The 21,156-nt window shown below is 49.1% G+C and overlaps 1 protein-coding gene across 2 annotated transcripts in view; it reads left to right on the top strand.

Annotated features, from left to right (window-relative positions):
* Positions 1–1,161: 1,161 nt before the first annotated feature.
* LOC146821009 (visual pigment-like receptor peropsin) overlaps positions 1,162–21,156 on the top strand; it is a 737,141-nt gene continuing 717,146 nt past the window's right edge. Inside the window, exons 1-3 of one of the 2 annotated variants that reach the window (XR_014962652.1) lie at positions 1,162–1,648; positions 1,730–1,869; positions 1,953–2,158. Coding sequence is in view for 1 of the 2 variants with exons in the window: in XM_085609320.1 (XP_085465446.1) it covers positions 20,289–20,415 (127 nt within the window). In the remaining variant the exon portion in view is untranslated. Of the gene's footprint in view, positions 1,649–1,729; positions 1,870–1,952; positions 2,159–20,250; positions 20,416–21,156 lie in introns of those variants that run through there. The other variant, XM_085609320.1, reaches the window with a different exon arrangement.

Below are 21,156 nucleotides of genomic sequence, written 5' to 3'. Positions count from 1 at the left end.
GCTGTACCAACATAGGGTCCACAGTCCTCCTCTCGCACCCCGATTCTGGCCCAGCACCACCAGTCTCTCTGCTTGTGTCTCACGCTGTGTCTCTCGCGGCCCGCAGGAGGGCCGGGCACTCACCACCAACCTCGGATTTACAGCGGGCTCCAGCTCGTCTTCACGTGGCTGCCACAGGGCCTCTCAGCAGCCCCCCGCACTCCAACGGCTCGCTCTCCAGGACGACCAGGCCACGGGCTTCGCCCTGATGGGCAGCACACTGTCTTCAGGGCACGCCGGGGCGCCGCAATCACTTCACATAGGCCGCGGCCGTCCGGGTCATCAATGGGCACCCCACGCTGCGACGAGCAGCGCAGCGATCGCGGACCGCCTCACAGCTTCCCGGCTCCCACCGCTCCCACCGGCACCAGGTCAGGTTCCGCTATGGTTCACAGGCGCCCGCAGCACAAATTTGCCGGCTCCGGTGAGGCGGGGACTCTGCCGCGGCCCTTCACCGCACCTGCTCCGGCCTGCTCAGCTGCGTCCACCCCGGGCTCGAGTTACAGCTCACCTCGGTCCGACCATCAGGATGCGCCTCCCATCGGCCCGCCCGCTGGTCTCGCAGGTCCCGATCTTTGCCAAAACGGTGGATGTCGGGCTCTGCGCGCAACTGCCGGTGCACCACTGCCTCCTGCACAGTGCCAGCTGGTCTGGGCGGCACACGGTCTCCCCGAAGTGCAGGATAATGCCAGGATTACTTTCCGGCCGGCGGAGCTCGCTCACAGAGCGGCCATTTCGCTGCCTGGCAAGCCACGCCCCGCGGCCGCTTTGATGTTTAATCGCGTTCACTTTCACTTTCGCGGTCGCTTGGCATAGCCAATAGGTCTCGCTTTTGAGACCTTATAAGTATTTAGTTATGCAACTCTTACATGGCTAAACACTTATAAGGTCCCAAAGGCGAGACCTATTGGCTATGCCAATGCTTGTTTCCCTTCAGAGTGGCTCCTGGGAACTGCAGGCTTTGTAACATTTTGTCAGGATTGCCGTGAATGCCGAGAGCCGATCCAAGATGGCGGCACGCTATTGCGCGTGCGTGAAACAGACAGGCAAGTATAAATGCCTGACTTCCTGTTACAGCGGGGCTTCGCGTTCTAGTGTTGCCCCGTTGTAGAATTACGAACTTCTGATTTCCGCGTCCTTCTTCTGTCCGTAGAGAACAGAGTTTCCCGTTGCCGTTTGTTTCCCTGATTTTTCCTCTTTGTAGCTGTGTTAGTGCCTTCAGCTACTTGACCAGAGCTCTGAGTCTTCGCGGGTTTTTTTTTCCCGTGTTAGTTTGTTTGGCTGCAATTCTCTCCTGCTGTATTTGTTCCCAGAGGTTGAAACTGGGGGTTGCTTGCTCCGCCTGCCTTTCGGATACATCCCGTTGGCCGGCCGGGTTTTGGGCCCCCTCAGTGTGTTTACCCTGGCGCTCTCCTAAGCAGTAGTAAAGCAGCTGTCCCACGATATATCCTCTCCCGGTTATTCCCCATCCTCATTCCGTTTCCTGGATTAAGCTACCCTCACGGATTGAAAGCTGTGTGGTATCTGAGACCTGGTACCTGGTACAGATGCCATCGTTGAATCGGATGGCCACTCGATTCATCGCTGGACCACTTCCATTGCTGTGCTGGTAACAACATCATGGGTATAAGGGGAATGTGTAGCATTTAAATCTTAACTCAGTACTTATATCAGTATTATATTCATATAGGGACAGAAGGTTCTTGCTGGCGTTACTTTTCCTGACTGAGTTCATTCCTGCAAGACCATTATGAACTTCCTGTTAGATGCTGATCACGACTAGGAATTCCAATCCTGCACATTGTCCTTTTAACACAACTAATGAGATAGGTACTGATCCATGTAATACCACTTCAACATTAGTGCCATACTCTAGGGATACATGTCTCACTGTTCCTTTGTCATTTGTTCAGACTCTCGAGGTCCTAATCCCTGCCGGTGACGTGGTGTCTGAAGATCCAGGAAGTGCTATCCCCTTGTTCCTTGTTTTGTTTCCCCTCTTTCCCCTGTTACCAGTGTGCTCTAGGGTTTGATAGAGGCACTAGGAGATGGTGGAAGGTTGAGGCCTTGACGACAGTTTCCTGAGACTCCGTGGCGCTCCTGCGGAAAAATACTTTTGGTAAGACTCTTACACATTTGTCCCAGAATGTCCTTGCTCCCATTGGGAAAGTGCTCGGTGAGGCTTGTGCCTGTGTTTTTTTTCTAAAAAAAAATGATAACGGAGCAGCTAGTGCTCCCAGCCTTAAAAGGTAGGCACATATTTGAAAAGCCAACAAGCATAGGCTTCGTAACTTTTGTCCCAGAATGTCCTTGCTCCCATTGGGAAAGCGCTCAGTGAGGCTTGTGTCTGTGTATACACCAGTGAGGAGTCTGTGTTCAATTGTGCTGTTTCAAATTTCTCTTCTTGAAAAGCACACGTAAGAGACCCCATTTGTTTTATTTTAGACTGTTATCAAAGTGTACGTTGCACTCTGGGATGTAAGGCCTGCCTTGGTGTGGCCTTTCTCACTGGAAGTCCGTTGTTGTAGCTAAAGTTGACGCAGATCCCAGCAGGCCCGGTTCTAGAGGGTGGGCCGGGTGGCCAAACATGAGCCTTGGCCCTCGCAGTGAGCACATGAAGGCCAATAGAAAATGGGCACTTTAATTTAAAACGTTCCTCCGGACGTTCTTTTTCTTCATATTCTGGGAGATGCGTTATTGTGCCTGGGCTCAGATGGGCTGTGTCGTGCAAGTACAATAGGGGCATGGCGAAGGGAACAAATTATTTATTTGACACAGAGTAGCTTTTGCCTACCGTCCTGTGCTGCGTGGATATTTCCATTTCTGTTCAGCATTTGAGAAAGGAAGTTTGGGGCATATCATCAAGGACCGGCGATAATTATTGCTAAGCGCACTTAGCGCTAGAATAATTATCGCCGGGTAACGTGGAATTTTATCGCGGAGATAGCGTGCTATTAGCAACGCTTATCTCAAAAGCGATAAAATTCCAAGCGCTAACTGCCAAACGTGAGATTATCGCTGGAAATCCAGCGATAATCTCACAAAGTTTGGCGATCGCTTGCTTGCTGATAGGATGTCATGGCTAAATCAGTCTTGAAGCAGGCATAAGGAAAGTAGCGATAACAGAGGTTATCGCTACTTTGCTTGTCGCTCTGCAGGTTAGCGTGCCCATTGATAATTGGAGAAATGTCGCTTAGCGACATTTCTCCAGTTATGTCAGGGCAGGAATGCCCACTTTGCATCTCATTAGAGATGCAAAGATGGGCGTTGGGGAAAAGGGCGATAATGCAAGGATTCATGCGAAAGCGTGACCTTGCTGATTAGGCGATAAAATTATCGCCGCTTTTCGGCCGAAAACGGCCGCAAAAGCGACGATAATTTTTTATCGCCGCCTTGATATGCCCCTCAGTTTATTCTGATTCACCTTTCCTGACTCCTGCAGCTGCTTATCAGATCAGGCAGTGACACAAGGAGTAGGTAAGACAATGTGTTACTATTTGTTTTTATTTCAAAAATCCGCACAGGGCCAGCAAGGCACATACTTTGTGTATGCTTCATTTAAATTGCTTTTATCATTATCATGGCCATGGATGGAAGACAAAAATAAAACATTAACAGAGAACTGGTGATTAATGATCCTGCTGGAGAGCAACCCTTTGCCTGTTGGTAGTTTTGAAATGCAGATAAGCTGTATTTTATTTGGATAGCTCAGTGGGTTACTGCCTTTGTCACAGAGATTCTTGTGTTACTTGCAGTTCAGAAGTTACTATCCTAAGATAGATCAGTGACCTATGAACTGTCATCAAAGAGCTGCATACAAACATGAATGGTATAGTTAGAACTTCACTATTTTTTTGTTACTAGATAGTTAGAAATTCCCCAGTCTTTCATTATTTTAATGTTGCTAAAGAGAGTTTGGGTCGATATACATTTTTATTAGAAAAGCCAACCCCCAACCACTGGGGTATGCTTTGGATCCTGAGTTTGTGCTTCCCCAGCCCAAACCCTCTTAAAATATACTGCCCACCAGTATGGATGACATGTAATTTTTACACCTTGTAATACTCATTGGCTCATGTGACATTCCCTATAGACTGAATTACATACTTGTATGATTAATTGTCTCTGTATAATGTGTGTGTGATGTAAAGTACTGTGACACCCTACACTGATACGAGTAGCGCTATACAACAAGTGAAATGCATATGAGAGGGGGCTACACAAACATGAAGGGCACTGTTGGGAGCTTTGTTCGCAATGGTATTTGCGGAAAAAGAGGTCATTGGCGAGGCGTCAAAAAAGACTTTCGCACTAGCGTTAAAACCGGCACCGTCATTGTCTTTCTGTTTTTGTTTAATTAGCAGTCAGGTCATTAGGGCAACTGTGGAACATATTTTAACGCGTGAGCTAATTATATTTACTGCTATATTCAATGTTTTAAGTTTGAAGGTGATTTTACTGATTTTTTTTACGGGAATAATGAAAGTAGAGCTGGATGGTGGCTGATATGGGGCTGGGGCCCAAGGTCAGCAGTGAGATAAGGTGCACAGGAGAGGGATGGTAGAAAAGTGGATAATCAGACCTGGCCTGTTGGAATTTGAGGGTTTGCACTTAGGTCCAGACATCGCTCTTACTTTAAAAGAACTCTCCACATGCTCTGTATACACACATAATTGACCCATTGTATCATGGTGACTGTTTGGAAGTAAATATAATGTAATTTAGGGCTTGTAGGCTACCACAAGAAGCTGCAAATTGGATCCGCAGTGGCCCACCTAAATGCACTCTTGGCCCACCCAACTCAAAATTCCTGGAGCCGGGTCTGGATCCCAGGGGGGCCTCGTGAAAGACATACGTTGGCGCCTCTTTTCTCATCGAAGACCCCTGATTTCCAGTCATATAATGTTGTTATTGTTTTCTTAAGTGTCCTCGCGTAATAGCACTGTGCACAGCACAGATACAGGTGATCGTGACAATGCACATATAACCCACTACTCTGCTTTACAACGAAAAATGAAAAGCACAGTCCGTGTGGGACATTGGTTCAGAGACATAGCGCTTTATGCAGGACCGGCGAAGAGGCGCTCGGCTTGGGAACAGCTGCTGCTCTTCCTGCATAGGGACGGGAGCCTGATTACTGCAAAAGTGCAGCGTCACCTGGGCTGCGACGAAGGAGGGGTGGATCCCTGCCCACGAAACCGACACCGTTCATCAGCAGAAACGGAAATTAATGCTAAAAGTAGCAGCGGAGCCTGTAATTATCATCAGAAATAGCCCTGGAATGAGCAATTCTCCGCCTATACGCCCTGCAATTATACCCATTGCTCGGGAAGATACGACAATATTCTAGAAAATTGAAAATACAGGGAGAAAAGTGATTTGAGCAAGGGAGGCTTTTCAAACACAGGGGGAGGCGGTAAAGAGGGGGCGCATGACATTATTATTTACCTTCCTAGCATGTAAGGTAGCTCAGTGAATTAAACGCTAGTTGCTAGCATTCGCTGACAAGGCCAACTCCGACTTTAATCCTTTTAAAGTGGGCATAAGGTACCAGTAACACCTGCTATTTACAGCGCCTAGGAAACGCTATGTTCATCACTCACAAACTGTGATCAGAAAGAAGCACTGCATAAAACACATTGGCCGCAAGATGTCGTGTTGGGATAGAAAACAAGGAATGGCACTGTGCTGTCGGCAGTGATGCTCCCAGGCAAGCAACACATGATGCCCTATTGCTGCAGGCGCTCAAATTTCCCAATAGGAGCTCAGACCAGGCGCGCAACACCCATTGGGCTCACCGGGCTTCAGCCCCCCCCGTCGTGTGTGACAGCCCGGCCGAGACAGCCTCGCGGGCTGGTGTCCTTCTAATTGCAGCCGCACCAGAGTACTTCACGGGTCTTTAAAAGACCATTTACTCGTTAATGAGGCTTTTGTTGTGTCTTCACCCCTTCTTACAGCCATTCTGCCTATGGCTGGAAGTCTTAGCCCCCCCCGAAATATTTTTCAGCCCCCCCCCGAAATTTGGCTCTAGTTGCCTGCCTGGCTCAGACCCGGTTCTAGCGGGTGGGCCGGGTGGGCCAGGCCCACCCAAACATGAGCCTGGCCCACCCAAACAGGAGCCTTGGCCCTCTCAGTGAGGGCTGTAAGGCAGGCGCGCAAAGCACACGTCGTGTGTGAGCCCGGCCGAGACAGCTTCCCGGGCGCGCACACACACAGTTTTTGAGATTATCGCAGCCCCACCCGAGTACTTCACAGGTCTTTAAAAGAACATGTACATGTTAATGAGGCTTTGTTTAATTTATCACCTCTTCATCGCCACATGGCGAAAGGTGACAAATCCTTTGAAAGGCGACAAATCCTTTCTTTGACAATGGTAACCTTTGCCTACTGTCCTGCTGCGTGGATATTTCTGTTTCTATGCAGTGCAGGAGAAAAGACGTTTGTTTATTCCTATTCACATTTCCTGACCCCTGCAGCTGCTTACCACATCAGGCTGTGACACTAATGGAGTAGGTAAGAGAATGTGTTACTATTTTTTTTTTATTGCATTTCAACATAAGTCAATGAAAAACAGCACACATTTCCGCCTCGCAGGGCGCATAACTCAAGAAAAAACAATACGATCACAGACATTAGATGCCGGTCCAATGCTAGGGTCTCTGTACACATCTGATCTACCATTGACAGTTATCACATTGTCGTTCAAACAGACTGTTACAAGCATCTTAAACAGAAAAGCCTATTATGGTTGGTTTAAGACAAGGTAATGTCAGCTGTAGTGTGGGCCAACAAGTATGTCCTAAGCGGTTCCCAGATATCCGTAGGCCTAGATGTAGCGGGTAATTCCTCCGTGTAGACTGCAAAAGTTTTCCTACAGTATATTAAGTCTTGAATCCAGTCCGCTGTTTTAGGACCGAGGCGACCCTCCCAAGTCATAGCCACTCTCCTCTTGGCCAGCAAGAGAGCGACCCGCACAAACCTGCCCAATACTCCCCTCAATTGTGGGACGTAGCAAAGCAAACAAGCCGTCGGCGTGCACTGCATCTCAACGCCTGTCATCTTGTGTATATGACTGAGTATCTCTTTCCAGTATGTGTACACTGCCACGCAGTTCCACGCAAGGTGGCAAAAACCCGCGTCGCCGTGCCCACACCTTCTACACTGCGCTGAATCTCGAAGTCCCATTTTATACAATTTACGAGGAGTATGATAGACCTGATGTATACATTTCAAATGGATGATTTTTAAATTGCCGTTGGGTGCCAGTGTCCCCGTTAGACTGTATATTTTTTCCCAGTCTTTCACAGTTAGAGGTGTTTCTAATGCGGAGTTCCAGCGCTCCAGACTTCGATCCACCCCCTTTAGTGCCTCCTCCCGTATTGATTTGTACAGTTTTGCGATCAGTTTCTTCTTTGTGGGAGTTACCAGCAACAACTGTAACGAGGGAAGGGTCAGTGTAGTGATTTTTTAAGGCGCGCTTTAGGCGATGTGTGGTATAAATGAATAGCGGCTTGGGATTTCTTATAAACTCTAGTTCAGTATCTAGTGCGTATGTGCCCTCGGAGTATACATCGCGCATATGCGTTATCCCCACCTCTTTTAACGCCCTAGTAGGACCAGTCTCCTGCATTACAGACAACGCAGCGTGTCCAGTAAGCGGCAACGCCGGCGCATATATAGGGAGGTGTTACTATTTGTTTATCGTTTTAAAATCTGCACAGGTCCAGCAGGACACATACTTCGTGTGTGCTTCATTTAAACAGTTTTTATTATTATCATGGCCGATGCAGGACAACAATAAGACAATACAAAATGCCCAGATAAGGCTGGCAATTAATGATCCTGCTGGAGAGCAATTATTTGTCTGTTAGTAGTTTTTAAATGCAGATGAACTGTATTTTATGTGGATAGCTCAGTGGGTTACTGCCTTTGTCACAGAGCTCCTTGTGTTACTTGCAGTTCAGAAGTTACAATCCTAACATAGGACAGTGACCAATGAACTGTCATCAAAGAGCTGCATACAAACATGAATGGTATAGTTACAACTGCGCTTTTTTTGTTTTGTGATATAGTTAGAACTTCCCCAGTCTTTCCTTATTCTAATGTTGCTAAAATGAGTATGTTTGGACAGATATACATTTTTATCAGTAAAGCTGACCCCCATGGAATACTCTTTAAATCCTAAGATTGTGTTTCCCCAGACCAAACCCCCTAAAATATACTGCCCACCAGTATGGATGATATGTCATTCCTACACTTTGTAATCCTCATTTGCTTATGTGACATTCCCTGTAGACTGATTTACATACTTGTATGAATCATTGTCTCTGTATAATGTGTGCGTGGTGTAAAGTACTGACACACACTACACTGATAGGAGTAGCGCTATACAGCACATGAAATGCATATGAGAGAGGGGCTATGACAAGATGAGGAGCACTGTTGGAGGGTGGCAGTGAGGGAATCCGAGGAAGAGGTCATGGGGTGGAGGGGGGAGCTAGGGAGAGATGAGGGGCACTGGTGGAGGGTGGTAGTGAGGGAGTCTGAGGAGGAGGTCATGAGGGGGAGGGGCTACAGAGATGAGGGGCACTGGTGGAGGGTGGCAGTGAGGGAATCCGAGGAGGAGGTCATAAGGGGGAGGGGCTATGGGGAGATGAGGGGCACTTGTGGCGTGTGGCAGTGAGGGAATCCGAGGAGGTCGTCAATAGGGAGGCCATGGAGGGATGAGGGGCACTGTTGGAAGGTGGTAGTAAAGGTATTTACGGAGAAAGAGGTTATTGGGGCGGCGCCAAAAAAGACTTTCGCATCAGCGCTGAAGCCGGCCCTGTCATGGCCTTTCTGTTTTTGTTTATTTAATTAGCAGTCGGGTCATAAGGGCTACTGTGGAACTTACTTTAAAGTGTGTGCTAATTATATTTACTGCTATATTCAATGTTTTAAGTTTGAAGGTGATTTTACTAATGTTTTTACCGGGAAAAATGAAAGTGGAGCCCGATGGTGCCTGATATGGGGCTGGGGCCCAAGGTCAGCTGTGAGATAAGGTGCACTGGAGAGGAGTAGTGGATAATCAAGCCTGTAAGGGAGTGCTGGCAGAGTCCGGGGTCAGATGGAGGTAGTAATCAAGAGGGATTCTCCCTGAAGGCTCGCACAGAGGGAGCCCGAGAAGTGTCACTTGCCTGATACTCCCACCTCAGAAATCTCCTCTTCCCATCAAAGGAACATTTCATAGAAAAAACACTTTTTGAGAGTGATAATATTTAGAAAGAGATTAGGAAAAGAGTGCGTTTTACTGGGCCTTGTAAGACTAAGAAGAGATAAAGGAGGGCCCTGAAGCAGGCCTGCCTTGACATATATGCGACAAATCGAGCCCGCAGTGGCCCACCCAAATGCACTCTTGGCCCACCCAAATAAAAATTCCTGGAGCCGGGCCTGTAGGAGCTCAACGAACAGTGCTGCCTGGCTGCACTCCTAATGTTGTAACATCCCTGGCTCCAGCCTCACCTGTATGCAGAGGATTTGGCGGCGTCTTCGCCTTTAACCAGCATACCTTTAATCAGCTCATGCTGACATCTGCGAACTTCCGCTATGGCCTCAGGAATGCAGTGAGAGTCGCGCATACGCAATGACTGCTGTGGGAGGAGAGAGGGAGGGTGCCATGCAGTTCAAGCAAGGCAGACTGCAGTCTACCACAATACTCGTCCACTTTACGATGTATGTATGTATTGGTGGAGTGGGAGAAGGGAGGAGGGAGGGGAGGGGATTCACGCGCGCGCTGTAAGGCTTAATGAGCCATTACAGAAAGCCAGATGGCAGCTGTGCACGCCGCGCGCGCTTGTGCGCGTAACAGCAAGCTGGTGGCTGGCAAAAGCCTGTGGGTAGCACTTTTAAAACCCAGGTACTGCCCCGATTACTTACCGGTAATCTTCATTACTCCGAGATAGTCTTCCTCGCCACATGACTAACAAAGTGAGCTTCAGCTCCACACCAGAACCCTCCAAAGCAAAAAAAGTCAGCCTCCCATGCCTCCCATCTCCTCCCAATATGGCCGACCCATTACACTCCATGACCACTGTAAGAGGAGGGCCGGCCCAACCCCAAAGCCTGAAACTACCAAGCCCAAACATGAAGCCGATAGCCAGACAGGGAGGGAGGGATGGGAACTCATGTGGCGAGGAAGACTATCTCGGAGTAATGAAGATTACCGGTAAGTAATCGAGGCATTACCTCCTCGTTAGTCTTCCTCACCACGTGACTAACAAAGTGAGCACATACCAAAGCCAAGCGGCTTCATGGAAACTCACAAGAAACCAACAGAACAGAAGGGGACGCCCACGATAGAGGGCAAACCCAACAGACCAGTACGAGTGGAAAGTACACCCAGGAGAGAGGCAACCACGAGCAGGAAGAACCAGCTCGGGACCGAAAGACACCGGGAAGGCCGAAAACCCGTACCCCAGAGACACAAAGAGCCGCCAGGAAATCCGCCCCAAGCAAAAGCCGAAGGAGGACAGAGAAAAGCACGGGACCAGACCGCACGGAACCAAAGGCCACAGTAAACAGGGCCCAGAACAGAAAAGCGCAAGCCGGACCAAACACACCAGAACAGCCCAACGGACAGCCCAAAAGCGAGAGGGGAGCAAAAGTCCAGAGAGAGGAACCGATGGAACAGAGGGCATCCCCACCACAGCGACCCAAAAAAAGCCACAGCAGAAAGAGAGACGCAGTCCGACAAACACCGCAAGGGTGACCACCACCCGCGAGAGAGCCGAACCAGAGGAACGGGGCAGCGGAACCAGATGTAACCAAACAGACTGGCAAGAGCCGCAAGAAGAGAAACAGGAGGGGGATATACCCCAGTCACACATAGGACCCCCCAAAAGGTACCGCGACCCCAAGGAGAGAACCCAGGCAGGCACAAGGCAATACGGACCCAGGAAGGCACAGGAAACAACACCGAAGAGACCCGGAGGGAACCCAACCTGCCAACAGCGAAAAGCGGAAAACCTAGAGGCCCACCCACGTCTGGAAGGAAGGGAGACGCTGCGTGGCGGTCCGAGACTGCCCCGCACAGGGACCAAGCAAACCGACCCAGGAATGTACCACAAGAAGGAAGCAAACCGCCGAAGCGAGCACCCAGGCGGCCATACAGTCAGTCAGACAACAACCAGGCCTAGCCTGACAACGAAGAACCGACAGGAACAGGAGTGCACAGGACAAAAAAGCCACAGGCAGAAACACATATCGGCTGGCTCAGAACAACTGTCCAGCGAGAGGCGGCACCAAAGGCGAGAAGGACAGAAGGGCAGGGCGAAAACAAGTCCGTGCCACGCCAAGACTCCCAGGGAGCCAGCAGAGCCCAAAGGCCCCGGGACCCCAAAACCAGGGACAAAAAACGAAGACACAATCCACACTGGAAGCGTAGGGACCCAGCCAGGGAGATGAGAACCAGGAGTCCCAGCACCCCCGGACACCCAACAGCCCTGCAGGAAACAACAACCAGCAAGGGAAAGAGAAAGCAGGGGCAGGACACAAAACCCGTGCCCCCATAGGCAAAAAACAAGGACCAACGAGCAACAGGGCCCAAGACAACCACAGCAGAAGCAGACGCCTAAGGAGCTGCACCCAGGTGAGCACCACCAACAGGACAAAAGCCCTGGCCATGCCAGGCCAAACAAGCCCAAAATCCCTGGAAGAAAAAGGACCCCAGGAAAGCGCAAAGCCGGGAGCCCGGACGAGAAGGCCGAAGGGCCAACCCCGGGGACCCAAAGGAAGCAGATAGCACCAGACGTACCCAGTAGAACTCCCAACCAGGCACCACAGAGGCTCGACCCACAAATCACCGAATGAGAGCCAATGAGAACATGAGCATACAGGGTGGAACGGCCAGAGCCAAAACGACGCAGACAAGGACAGCACCAAAGTGCCAAAAGCCAACAGGGGCGAACCCCGCAAACACCCCGGAGCACGAGGCAGGGGACAAACCCACCAGAACAAACAAGCCCCAGCAAGGCAGGGGAAAACCGCAGAGAAGCCAAGAAATGGCAAACAGAAGCCAGACGGGAAAACCGGGCAAAAGTCGCCAAAACTCTGGAATGAGGTACCTAGCCGCACCAGGAAAAAGAGCGGGAAGGGCCCGGGGCAAAAAGAACCAAGGAAGGGCCAGAGGAACCAAGACCAACAGGAAGGGGAGGATCTGCAAAGGACAGATAGGGGTGAAACACCGCCAGTCAACAAGAGCCAAAACACGACCCGAGGAAGGCCCTTACCAAGTCAGACAACCCCAACCAGAGCAACCGGGGGGCCAAGCTTAACCCGATGAACAGGACCTGTCACAGAAGGACCAGCGAAACCGCAGAAAGCGACCCCGCAACAAAAAAGGGCAGAACGCACACCCCACCAGATGCGGGAGCCGAACCCCCACCCCGACCAGGCAGGCACCACCCAAAGTAAGCAGAGCAACCAAAGAGCCACAGCACCAAGGACAGGAGCAGGGGAACCCAAGAATCGACAACCGGAGCGGGCAGGCAGAGGGCAGGAGCCAAGGAAACGTGCCACGCAGGACGGGAGGAGAGGCGACAGAAGGACCACAACAAAACCCCGACCCCCAGGAGGCGAGGAGAAGCATGGTGACATCAGGAAGCCATCAAAAAAGGGGCGCAGGAGCCGCCCGCCGAGACAGCGAGCCCGCCAGGAGCATAAATAGCCAGCATAGAAACACCAGGTGACCACCCATGCAGCCCAGCGAAGGATGGACAGGCGTCAACCGCAGCACGCCCTAATCGGACACGCCGCAGACCACAGCCCCTGGAACCCCCGGAGGACACCACCAAGGAACTGACTGGGACAGCACAACAACGGCGGGAACAGGAGCCCACAGGACGAAAGGACAGTAGGCCCAAAGAGGAAGGAGATAGGGACAAACAGCAAACAATGAAGCTAAGGCCCCGCAACCCAACGCCACATGCGCCGAATAACAGAACGGGTCAAGGTCACCCAAGGCAACCAGCGAACCCCATGAAAAAATGGATAGAACAACCCAATAGGACCCGCCGAGGCCAACATTGAGAACACCAGAGTGGCGAAACACCTGGAAGGCCCCAATGCAGGGTCATGTAGAGCACGGAAGGGCGAACAAACGCCTCCTCGATGCCGGACCCAAAGAAGCAGAAACTGCATCATCAAAAGAGATAGTCATGACCAGCAGGGAATAACAAAAATGTAACCACATTGCAACCATAGCAGTAAGCGAAGGACGAAGTGTCAAATCTGGAAACCGCACCGACACCCTGTCATGAACTAAAAAACAAGGAGCAAAGCGAGTACAGTAACTTTTGTTAAAAATAAAAAAAAATCCCAACCGTACTGAAGGAAATACCATTGCCAACACGACAGACGAGCAAACAGTGACATAGAAAGACCAGGGATCGAACACCTACTCTTCAGAGGAAGAGTCTAAGACCTTAACCAGTAGGCCAGAGTGACTCATTTCGGGACAGCCACAGATGAGCCAAGGCAAAGCGAGAACTCCCAACAGGTCCATACACACACACCAGGGAGACAGCCACGGAGTACAAGAGAGCTGCCCAGAGTCACAGGATGGTGAGCGCCCTAGCCGAGACATGAACCAGAAACCTCAGGACCTAGGCCGGCCGCGCAAGCCGGAAGGACACATCCTCCACCCCAAAACCATACCCAGATGAAAACCTTGAATCGAAGGCGACCACCACAGGAAGACCCACACGAAGAACCTGAGTCACAGAAGGACATATGACCATCCACAAGTCTCACACCGGAGAGAACGGGAGAGAATGCACCCCCGCACGAGAGCAAGCCAAATTAGCAATGCCTACACCAGAAGAAACAGATACATCGAAAAAACAGGAATAGAACACATAATGGAGAGTGTAAGCGCCCAAGACCAGAACTAATCAGGCAACAGAGGCAACGGTAGAAGCGAGCGGCCCCAGGCCAAAAGTGCGCCAACATGGACCGGGGGGGGGGGGCCTGCGCTGAAAATGTAGGCATGGCAGAGGCAGGACAAGCACAGTACGCACCGGCTCAGTCCCAGGGCGTAACAGAAAAGGAGGGCAAAATTCAGAAGCTCCAGTAAGAGAATCGGAACTCACCCTCCTTTACAACCAGTGCGAAGCGTCCATGCCAACCGTCCGTGGAACAGAGCCGACAGTGCGACCAACCAGCACCGGGACAGAAAAACCCAGCCCGAGAGAAAACAGCAGCGCGGGAAACCGGACGAGACCAGACCCGCCCCCGGCGGACGGACCACAATGCTGCCGAGAGGGGCACCCCGCCCCCGAGGAAGATTCACAGGAGAGGCGCGGGGAGGAAGGCAGGTAAGCCAGAGTGGCCGGGGAGCGCAGTAGAAGCCCATAGGAGAGAGCCCCATGCCACGGAGACGGCAAAAGCACCGCCGCCGCAGTGCCTCGAAGGGCAGGCGGGATGTGAGAGCAGCAGGAGCCAGGTAGGAAACTCACCCATCCCAGAGCGAGACAGAGCCCCACATCGATACCCCAGAGAGGCACAATACAGCTGCCGCCTGCTGCGGCGCTAGCGGGGAATACAGAAACCGTGCTGAACAGCCGCCGCCCACCGGAGTGCTGCGAGGGGAAGGCGGGCGGCAAGGCCGCATTCACAACGGGCAAACATGTAGAAAGGCGCCCCTGCGCTAACCCTGACGGCTGTACACCCCTCAGGGAGGGAAAAAAAGGAAAGTCGAGCCGCCGCCCGCCACAGAGTCACGAAGGGCAGGCGGGCGGCGAGACAAAGAAGGAGCCGCGACCGTGACCAGATCAGGTCAAGTAGCGAAACTGCTCCACTCTACCGGATCTCACCCCCCAAACCAGGGAATGAAACACGCACAACCACAACCCGCCACTGCGCCACGAAAGGCAGGCGGGCGGGGACAAATTTGGCACAGGGTAAAGGGACATTCAGACATAATCCCACACAGTGGAGGGACGGCAGGGCGCCGGCCTCCAACCCAAACAGTACCCGGGCCCACCCCCACCTTGGAAACCCTTGGCCCGTTGGAGCCTAACCGGCTACATACAGAACACACCGGGGGAAAGGGGGAAAGGGGGGAAAAGAGAGTCCAAGACCCTAGGGTCCGCTAGAGCAGGACCTCCAACCCGAGACCCACGTACCTGTACTGCAGGCACCCCTTACCTGACGCAACTGGAGAGACTTGCACAGAACTAAAAAAACAGGCTTTGGGGTTGGGCCGGCCCTCCTCTTATGGTGGTCATGGAGTGTAAAGGGTCAGCCATATTGGGAGGGGATGGGATGCATGGGAGGCTGACTTTTTTTGCTTTGGAGGGTTCTGATGTGGAGCTGAAGCTCACTTTGTTAATCATGTGGCGAGGAAGACTAACGCAGAGTTAATAAATGTCTCGCCTGAGTTAGCGCATGCGCTGGTTCAGGCGAGGCCTAAAAAGCTGCCTGACCCCCGTTTCCTCCTTCTATCTCAGTGTCCGTATTGCTGCTGCTTCTTTCTTTCTTCGTGCTGATGCTACTTTTTTCGTTTTTTCCTTCTTTCCACTCACCCTCCCATTGTCTGTGTTAATTCTTCACCCCATCTCTCACTCTGCCATTGTTTGTGTTACCCCCCAACCATAAATAAAACAAGCATTTGCAATGCATTAGGTCTTGCATCTGTGAGATTTTGTGCCATTGGCATTCTAAATGACAATGCCTTTTATTTATAGGTTTAAAAAACATACAATAATAAAAGGCATTGTCATTTACAATACCAATAGGTCAAAGTTTCGCAAATGCGAGACCTATTCCATTGCAAATTCTTGTTCTGCATGGTAGCAGCTCTACTGTATGTGTGGATCTTCATTGGGATGCATATGGAGTGTGAAGAAGGAGAATGCAATGAGGGCTATCTTAAGAGTGACTCATGGATAATGGAGAGTGATCTGTGTGTTGTGATGATTTGTGATGTTCTTGATGTTTATTTCAGATATGTGTGTCCCTGGTTGTAGTGGTGTTCACTACTTACTGTGCATGCACTGCTGTCAGTGGCTGATACATTATCCCTGACAAGTGTTTGGACCCCTGATGTCCAGCTATGTTTGCTGTGGGATGCATTAGGATGTGAATGGGTTATTATGATTTAGATTGGGAGGGATGCTTTTTTGGGTGAATTGCCTTTTTCTACATACAAGTGCAAGTGTGTTTTCTGTGGTCATTGCAGGAGAGTGTGTGTGTGTAAGGAGTGTGTGCCTTTGAATGCACTGAAATTAGTGTTGCTTTAGTATTGTGCATTTGTTTTAGCCATGTCACATCAGGCAATGTGGAGTCTTGTTAATTTGCTCGTTGAGTGTGCCCAATTATGCTATGGCCCCTTATCAGTCAGTTGTCACTATTGTACCTGGGAATGTTTGGGAGGCAGACTGACACCATGGTCCCTTTGTGAACGGTGGTGTGTCTGTAGCAGTGTTGCCATATTGGTCTCAATGAGACACACTTTGAGTTTATATGTGCCAGTTGGTCATGTAGAATTATTTTAGGGTGGTTTATACAGTCTGTGCAGTTAGCCAAATGAAAGGCTTATATCTGTTCAAGGGAGGACTAGGAACATATTGGGCTATCCCCTCTCTTGCTGCGCATACCAATGCTTGTTGGAATTATCTTGATGTGGCCTGTGAGTGGGTCTTTAGCAATTGCCTAGAGTACTGGATTACATCGAACATCCTTGACCTGGGCTCTGACATGTTAGTATACCCAACAGCGTGATGCATTCTGGAGCAGAGAACTCGCAGGAGTAGTGTGGCACCTGTACAGAGATTGTGCCGGGTGTAGAGCAGGGAAGGCGGTGGATGGGTAGGTGAGAGTTAAATGTGAATTGTATTTTTAAGTTTGGCTAACAGGGAAGGTCACAGTGAGGCACGAGTAGTGTGCCAGTGTCATACACATGACAGCTTAGTTAAGACAAAGAGAGTGCTGATCCATGGATGGCTAGGCAAGTGCTCTCATTATGGTCCAATGGCTTACTTGCCTAGCTGGATCACAGTGATACTGCACTGATATCTTTCATTCTATTTGGATCTCAGTGCCACACATGGATCAGTTGATATCCTAAGGGTAGTCTCATATGTGAGACCACTTACAATCCATGAACATATGCTACCACTCATTTCTCCATGCATTTCTTGCACAGGTTCCTCCACTTTTGAATAGTTTACTTGTTCTTATACAGTGTTGATGATTTACAATTTGTGGAGGAGGATCATGGTTCTGATATGCAGACTGACCAGTGAAAAGTTTGTAATCTGTGCAATGATTCATTATGTGTTCAATTGTGCTAGTTTTTTCACACAAGTGAAAGGCAGGTGTGAGAATGAGGAGGTTTGTCATGGTGCTTAGGTCATGGTTCGCCGCTTTCATGATGGCCTCTTCATGGCACATTTTCATTCAGTCCAGATTTTCTGCTTTGTACTACGTTTGGAAATGTGGAGTGTTGGTTTGGAGGAGTTAAGTGGAGTGGCTGGATAGTCAGTGTTTTTGTGCTACAGGACATACTCACATGGGGATGTTTAGTGCAGCATTAAACAAATGAAACAAATGACCACTGGTGTTTCCTTTAAGTTTACAGTTCATGTCAATAATTCTCTACAGGGGTGAATAGTATGGCCTGTCATTATGTGGGATGGTATGCCATTGTATGGCATGAGCCTGTCAATGTCTGCTTAGGGTGTGGTCTGACCTGTGACTATATGACGGAGGTAGCTGTCTTAATGTGTCATCTACCTTTGCTCTCTGACTCTTCCCACACCTCATTGTACTACTGTGAGCTTCCAAACACATCCTGTTTGCTCTTGCCTCCTGTTCTCCTCCTTGGATCAGGACTAAACTTGGTTTGACTGCAATGATCGCCATTTATACTTACTGGTGTCGCTTCCCTCCTCCATATCTCCTATTGCTCATCCCATTCCTCATGCACCTACTATGATGTCACTATGTACACTGTCCCTGCCCCTCATTCCTTGCAGCAGCTATGTTGGGCTAATTTGGGCTAATTTTTGGGTGGCTGAGGGGTGGAGAATGCTCTGAGGATCTTGCAAGACTGCACTCTTCAGCGGAACTTCTGCATCCATATGGGCATCTTTGCCCACCGCTTAGGCACTGCTGTGATGTGACCGCCATGGCCAGGCTAGATGCCATCATTTGTATCGATATGGTTGCCCCCGCTGCTGAGTGGACAATGGATATTCATGCGCAGCTTGGTTACTTTTAGTATTGGGATATGTTCCTGTGTCCAACAGGGTGTCCGATGTTGACAGGTAAGTTCTCCAGGTGTCAAGCAGTTGCATGCAGGGATATGTTATGGACTTACCTTGGGTGGGGTCCGCTACTGCATTGTATTTGTTGGTAGTGGACCAGGTAGAGCAGCGGCAGGGCTTGTAAGGCAGGATCCATAACGTGCAGGAACGTGGAGAAGTGTGTGAGTCAAGTTTCTCGCTCTGTAGTTCTGTTTCCACCATCTGTGATGAGCTGTTTTTTCTGCCACGTTCAGATGGCCTGATTGGTGCATCATAATATGGTGGGTGGTCGGAGCGTCCTTCCGCATGGCTGGCTTCTCTATTGGCTCCCTCTGGCACTGGCGTTGAAAGATTTTTCTGGCTGGTCTGGAAACACAGTGACAGTCGGAAAATGGGCTATCTTTGCCCATTGTAATATGGCGGTCGTGATGACTGCTTCCGGCGTGATGAAACCGTCTTTTTCCGCCACATACAGCACCGCGGAGGTGCCTACGACCGCCATCATAATCGGCCCCTTAGTGGCTTGGGTTCCAGTAGATACACAAATACATGCAATTAACAGATGTGCAAATAGGGTTTTTGCAGGGGACACTTATCGCATGTAATTGTGAGGAAAACATGTGCAAAGTCCCTGCTCTAACTCAAAACTATGCATGTGGAACTTGCACCTGTTTTTTGCACCTCCGTCAGAGAGAACAGCACACTATACATCCTTTCAGTGCAAGATTCGCTTTGAGGGGAAAATAGGAATCCACTCTACCTATATACTTGGTTTCTGTTTTGTTTATTACTCACACTAACGTTATCTTTATATGACCCTTAATACCATGCTGTCGCCGCGCTTTAGTAAGTAGTACTATTACATAATTTAATAGAAGGACGAGGAGGCCTGATTCGATTCGAAATTGTAAGCAGATCATCACATATGCACACTTAGGGGCATATGTATCAACATCACCATTTGCGATTCTCAAATAGCGATTTTTAAAGAATCGCTATTTGAGAATTGCAAAACGGGATGTATTTAAAAAATTGCAAACTTTTTGCGATTTCTTAAAATTCCTTAATTGCGATTAGCAAATTGCGAAATCGCAATTAAGGAATACCTGCCCATTCAGTTCTATGGGCCAGGAGACCCATAGGAATGAATGGGAAGTAATTCTCAAATAGCGAATCGCAATTTGCTAATCGCAATTTGAGACTAATTTCAAAGGTGCAAGGGTGTCATGATGATACCCTGATGCACCCCTGAAATTAGCATGTGTGTGCATATGGCGCTCATACATGCCCTAAGGGCATGTATGAGCGCCACGTGGCACTTTGTAAAATTCAAAAAAGTGCTTTTTGAAAGGAAATCGCAAATTACCACCAACTGGAAGTTGGTGATAATTTGCGATTTCTTAAGGATAATTCGCACAACTTGGGTGCTTTTTACATATCATTTAAGAAATCGCAATTTGCGATTTCTTAAATGCTTACGCAAAATTAAGAAATCGCTAAATTAGCAATTCCTTAATTTTGCGATGGGGATTTGCCTCATACATCCCGATTACCGATTTTTTAATCGCAAACGCTGTTATTTTGCGAATCGCAGCGTTTGCGATTAAAAAATCGTTTGATACATATGCCCCTTAGCCATGCTGCCGGCACACTAGCGAATATCTTTCTCATATACAAAAGCCATAGCAATTGCCAGTGTCGCTGTTAGCTACAAAATACCGTACCCAGAACAGTGACATCTTTTCATTTTCCCTTCCTGTACAGTATGCAGCTATTTATAGGTAGGATTATGGGATAGTAATGAGGCGGGACAACAGTCTCTCCGCGTCTTCGTCAGGATTACCTAGCCAGCTTATCCTTCTTGGTGGTTCAGACGAATTTTGTGCATACGATTTGGAAGAGCATGGGAAACAGTGCAAATTCAAAGTGAAGGCACACGAACGGGAAAACTGAGACATCTGAGCCATGGCATCCCTGCAGCTTCCTGGTCAGGCGCCGTGGAGGAACAATACCATCAGCAATTTCCCAAACAAGGAGACTCCTCTTACCGAACAAGGAGAGACCGTCATAGGCGTCTATCTGTTATTTCTGGGTATGTAAATCTCAAATAATTGTAGCCGGTAGTGGTAGTGTTATTTACAACGAAAGAAAGAAATAGGAATTACGGTCGCCATTGTTCCGTCTTCACAACAAGTCACAAGAAAATGGTAGAACATATCATGTATATAAAGGAGAATGTGGAAATGAGTGTTTATTATAACTGTTGCACTAAATAACATGCATTTTTAGGTCACATTTATTTTCAATTTATTGTCGAGTTATTTTCCTTTGAGATGTGATCAGTGATGTCCTCAATAGCACCAGTCAGACTTCAAACCCAACTGGCACACAGTTACAAAACAACATTCTAGCATGAGTATTCTATGCTCTTCTGCAAGAAATTATATGTCATTCTCCTTCACAGTTTTCCAATAACAAACCAAAAAACACATCAAGAAAATACAAAAGCTAAACATAGAAACTTATGTACAGAACATACTTCAAGGTCATAGTTTGAAAAACTGCAAACAATTCACCGAAATCTAAACGTCTTGGTTATAATGCAAGAACGCTGCTTCAAATGGTAACCTGCCTGTTCTGCACCATTCACACCCACGGGTGACACAGAAGACTTGGTATCATTCACTGGAGAAAGATTTTTGTCTAAAGGAATGTTTTTCCTGCCAACCTCTCAGTCCACTTTTACCCCCTCACAATTCCACCACTGTCCACCTCACACCGTAACAGCAGAAAAACATACTATTTCAACAGTAACCGGAGCCCCAAACTTCGA

This window comes from Triturus cristatus, chromosome 6, assembly GCF_964204655.1.
Source record: "Triturus cristatus chromosome 6, aTriCri1.1, whole genome shotgun sequence".
Classification (NCBI taxonomy): domain Eukaryota; kingdom Metazoa; phylum Chordata; class Amphibia; order Caudata; family Salamandridae; genus Triturus; species Triturus cristatus.
This window is presented reverse-complemented; position numbering and strand designations above follow the sequence as displayed.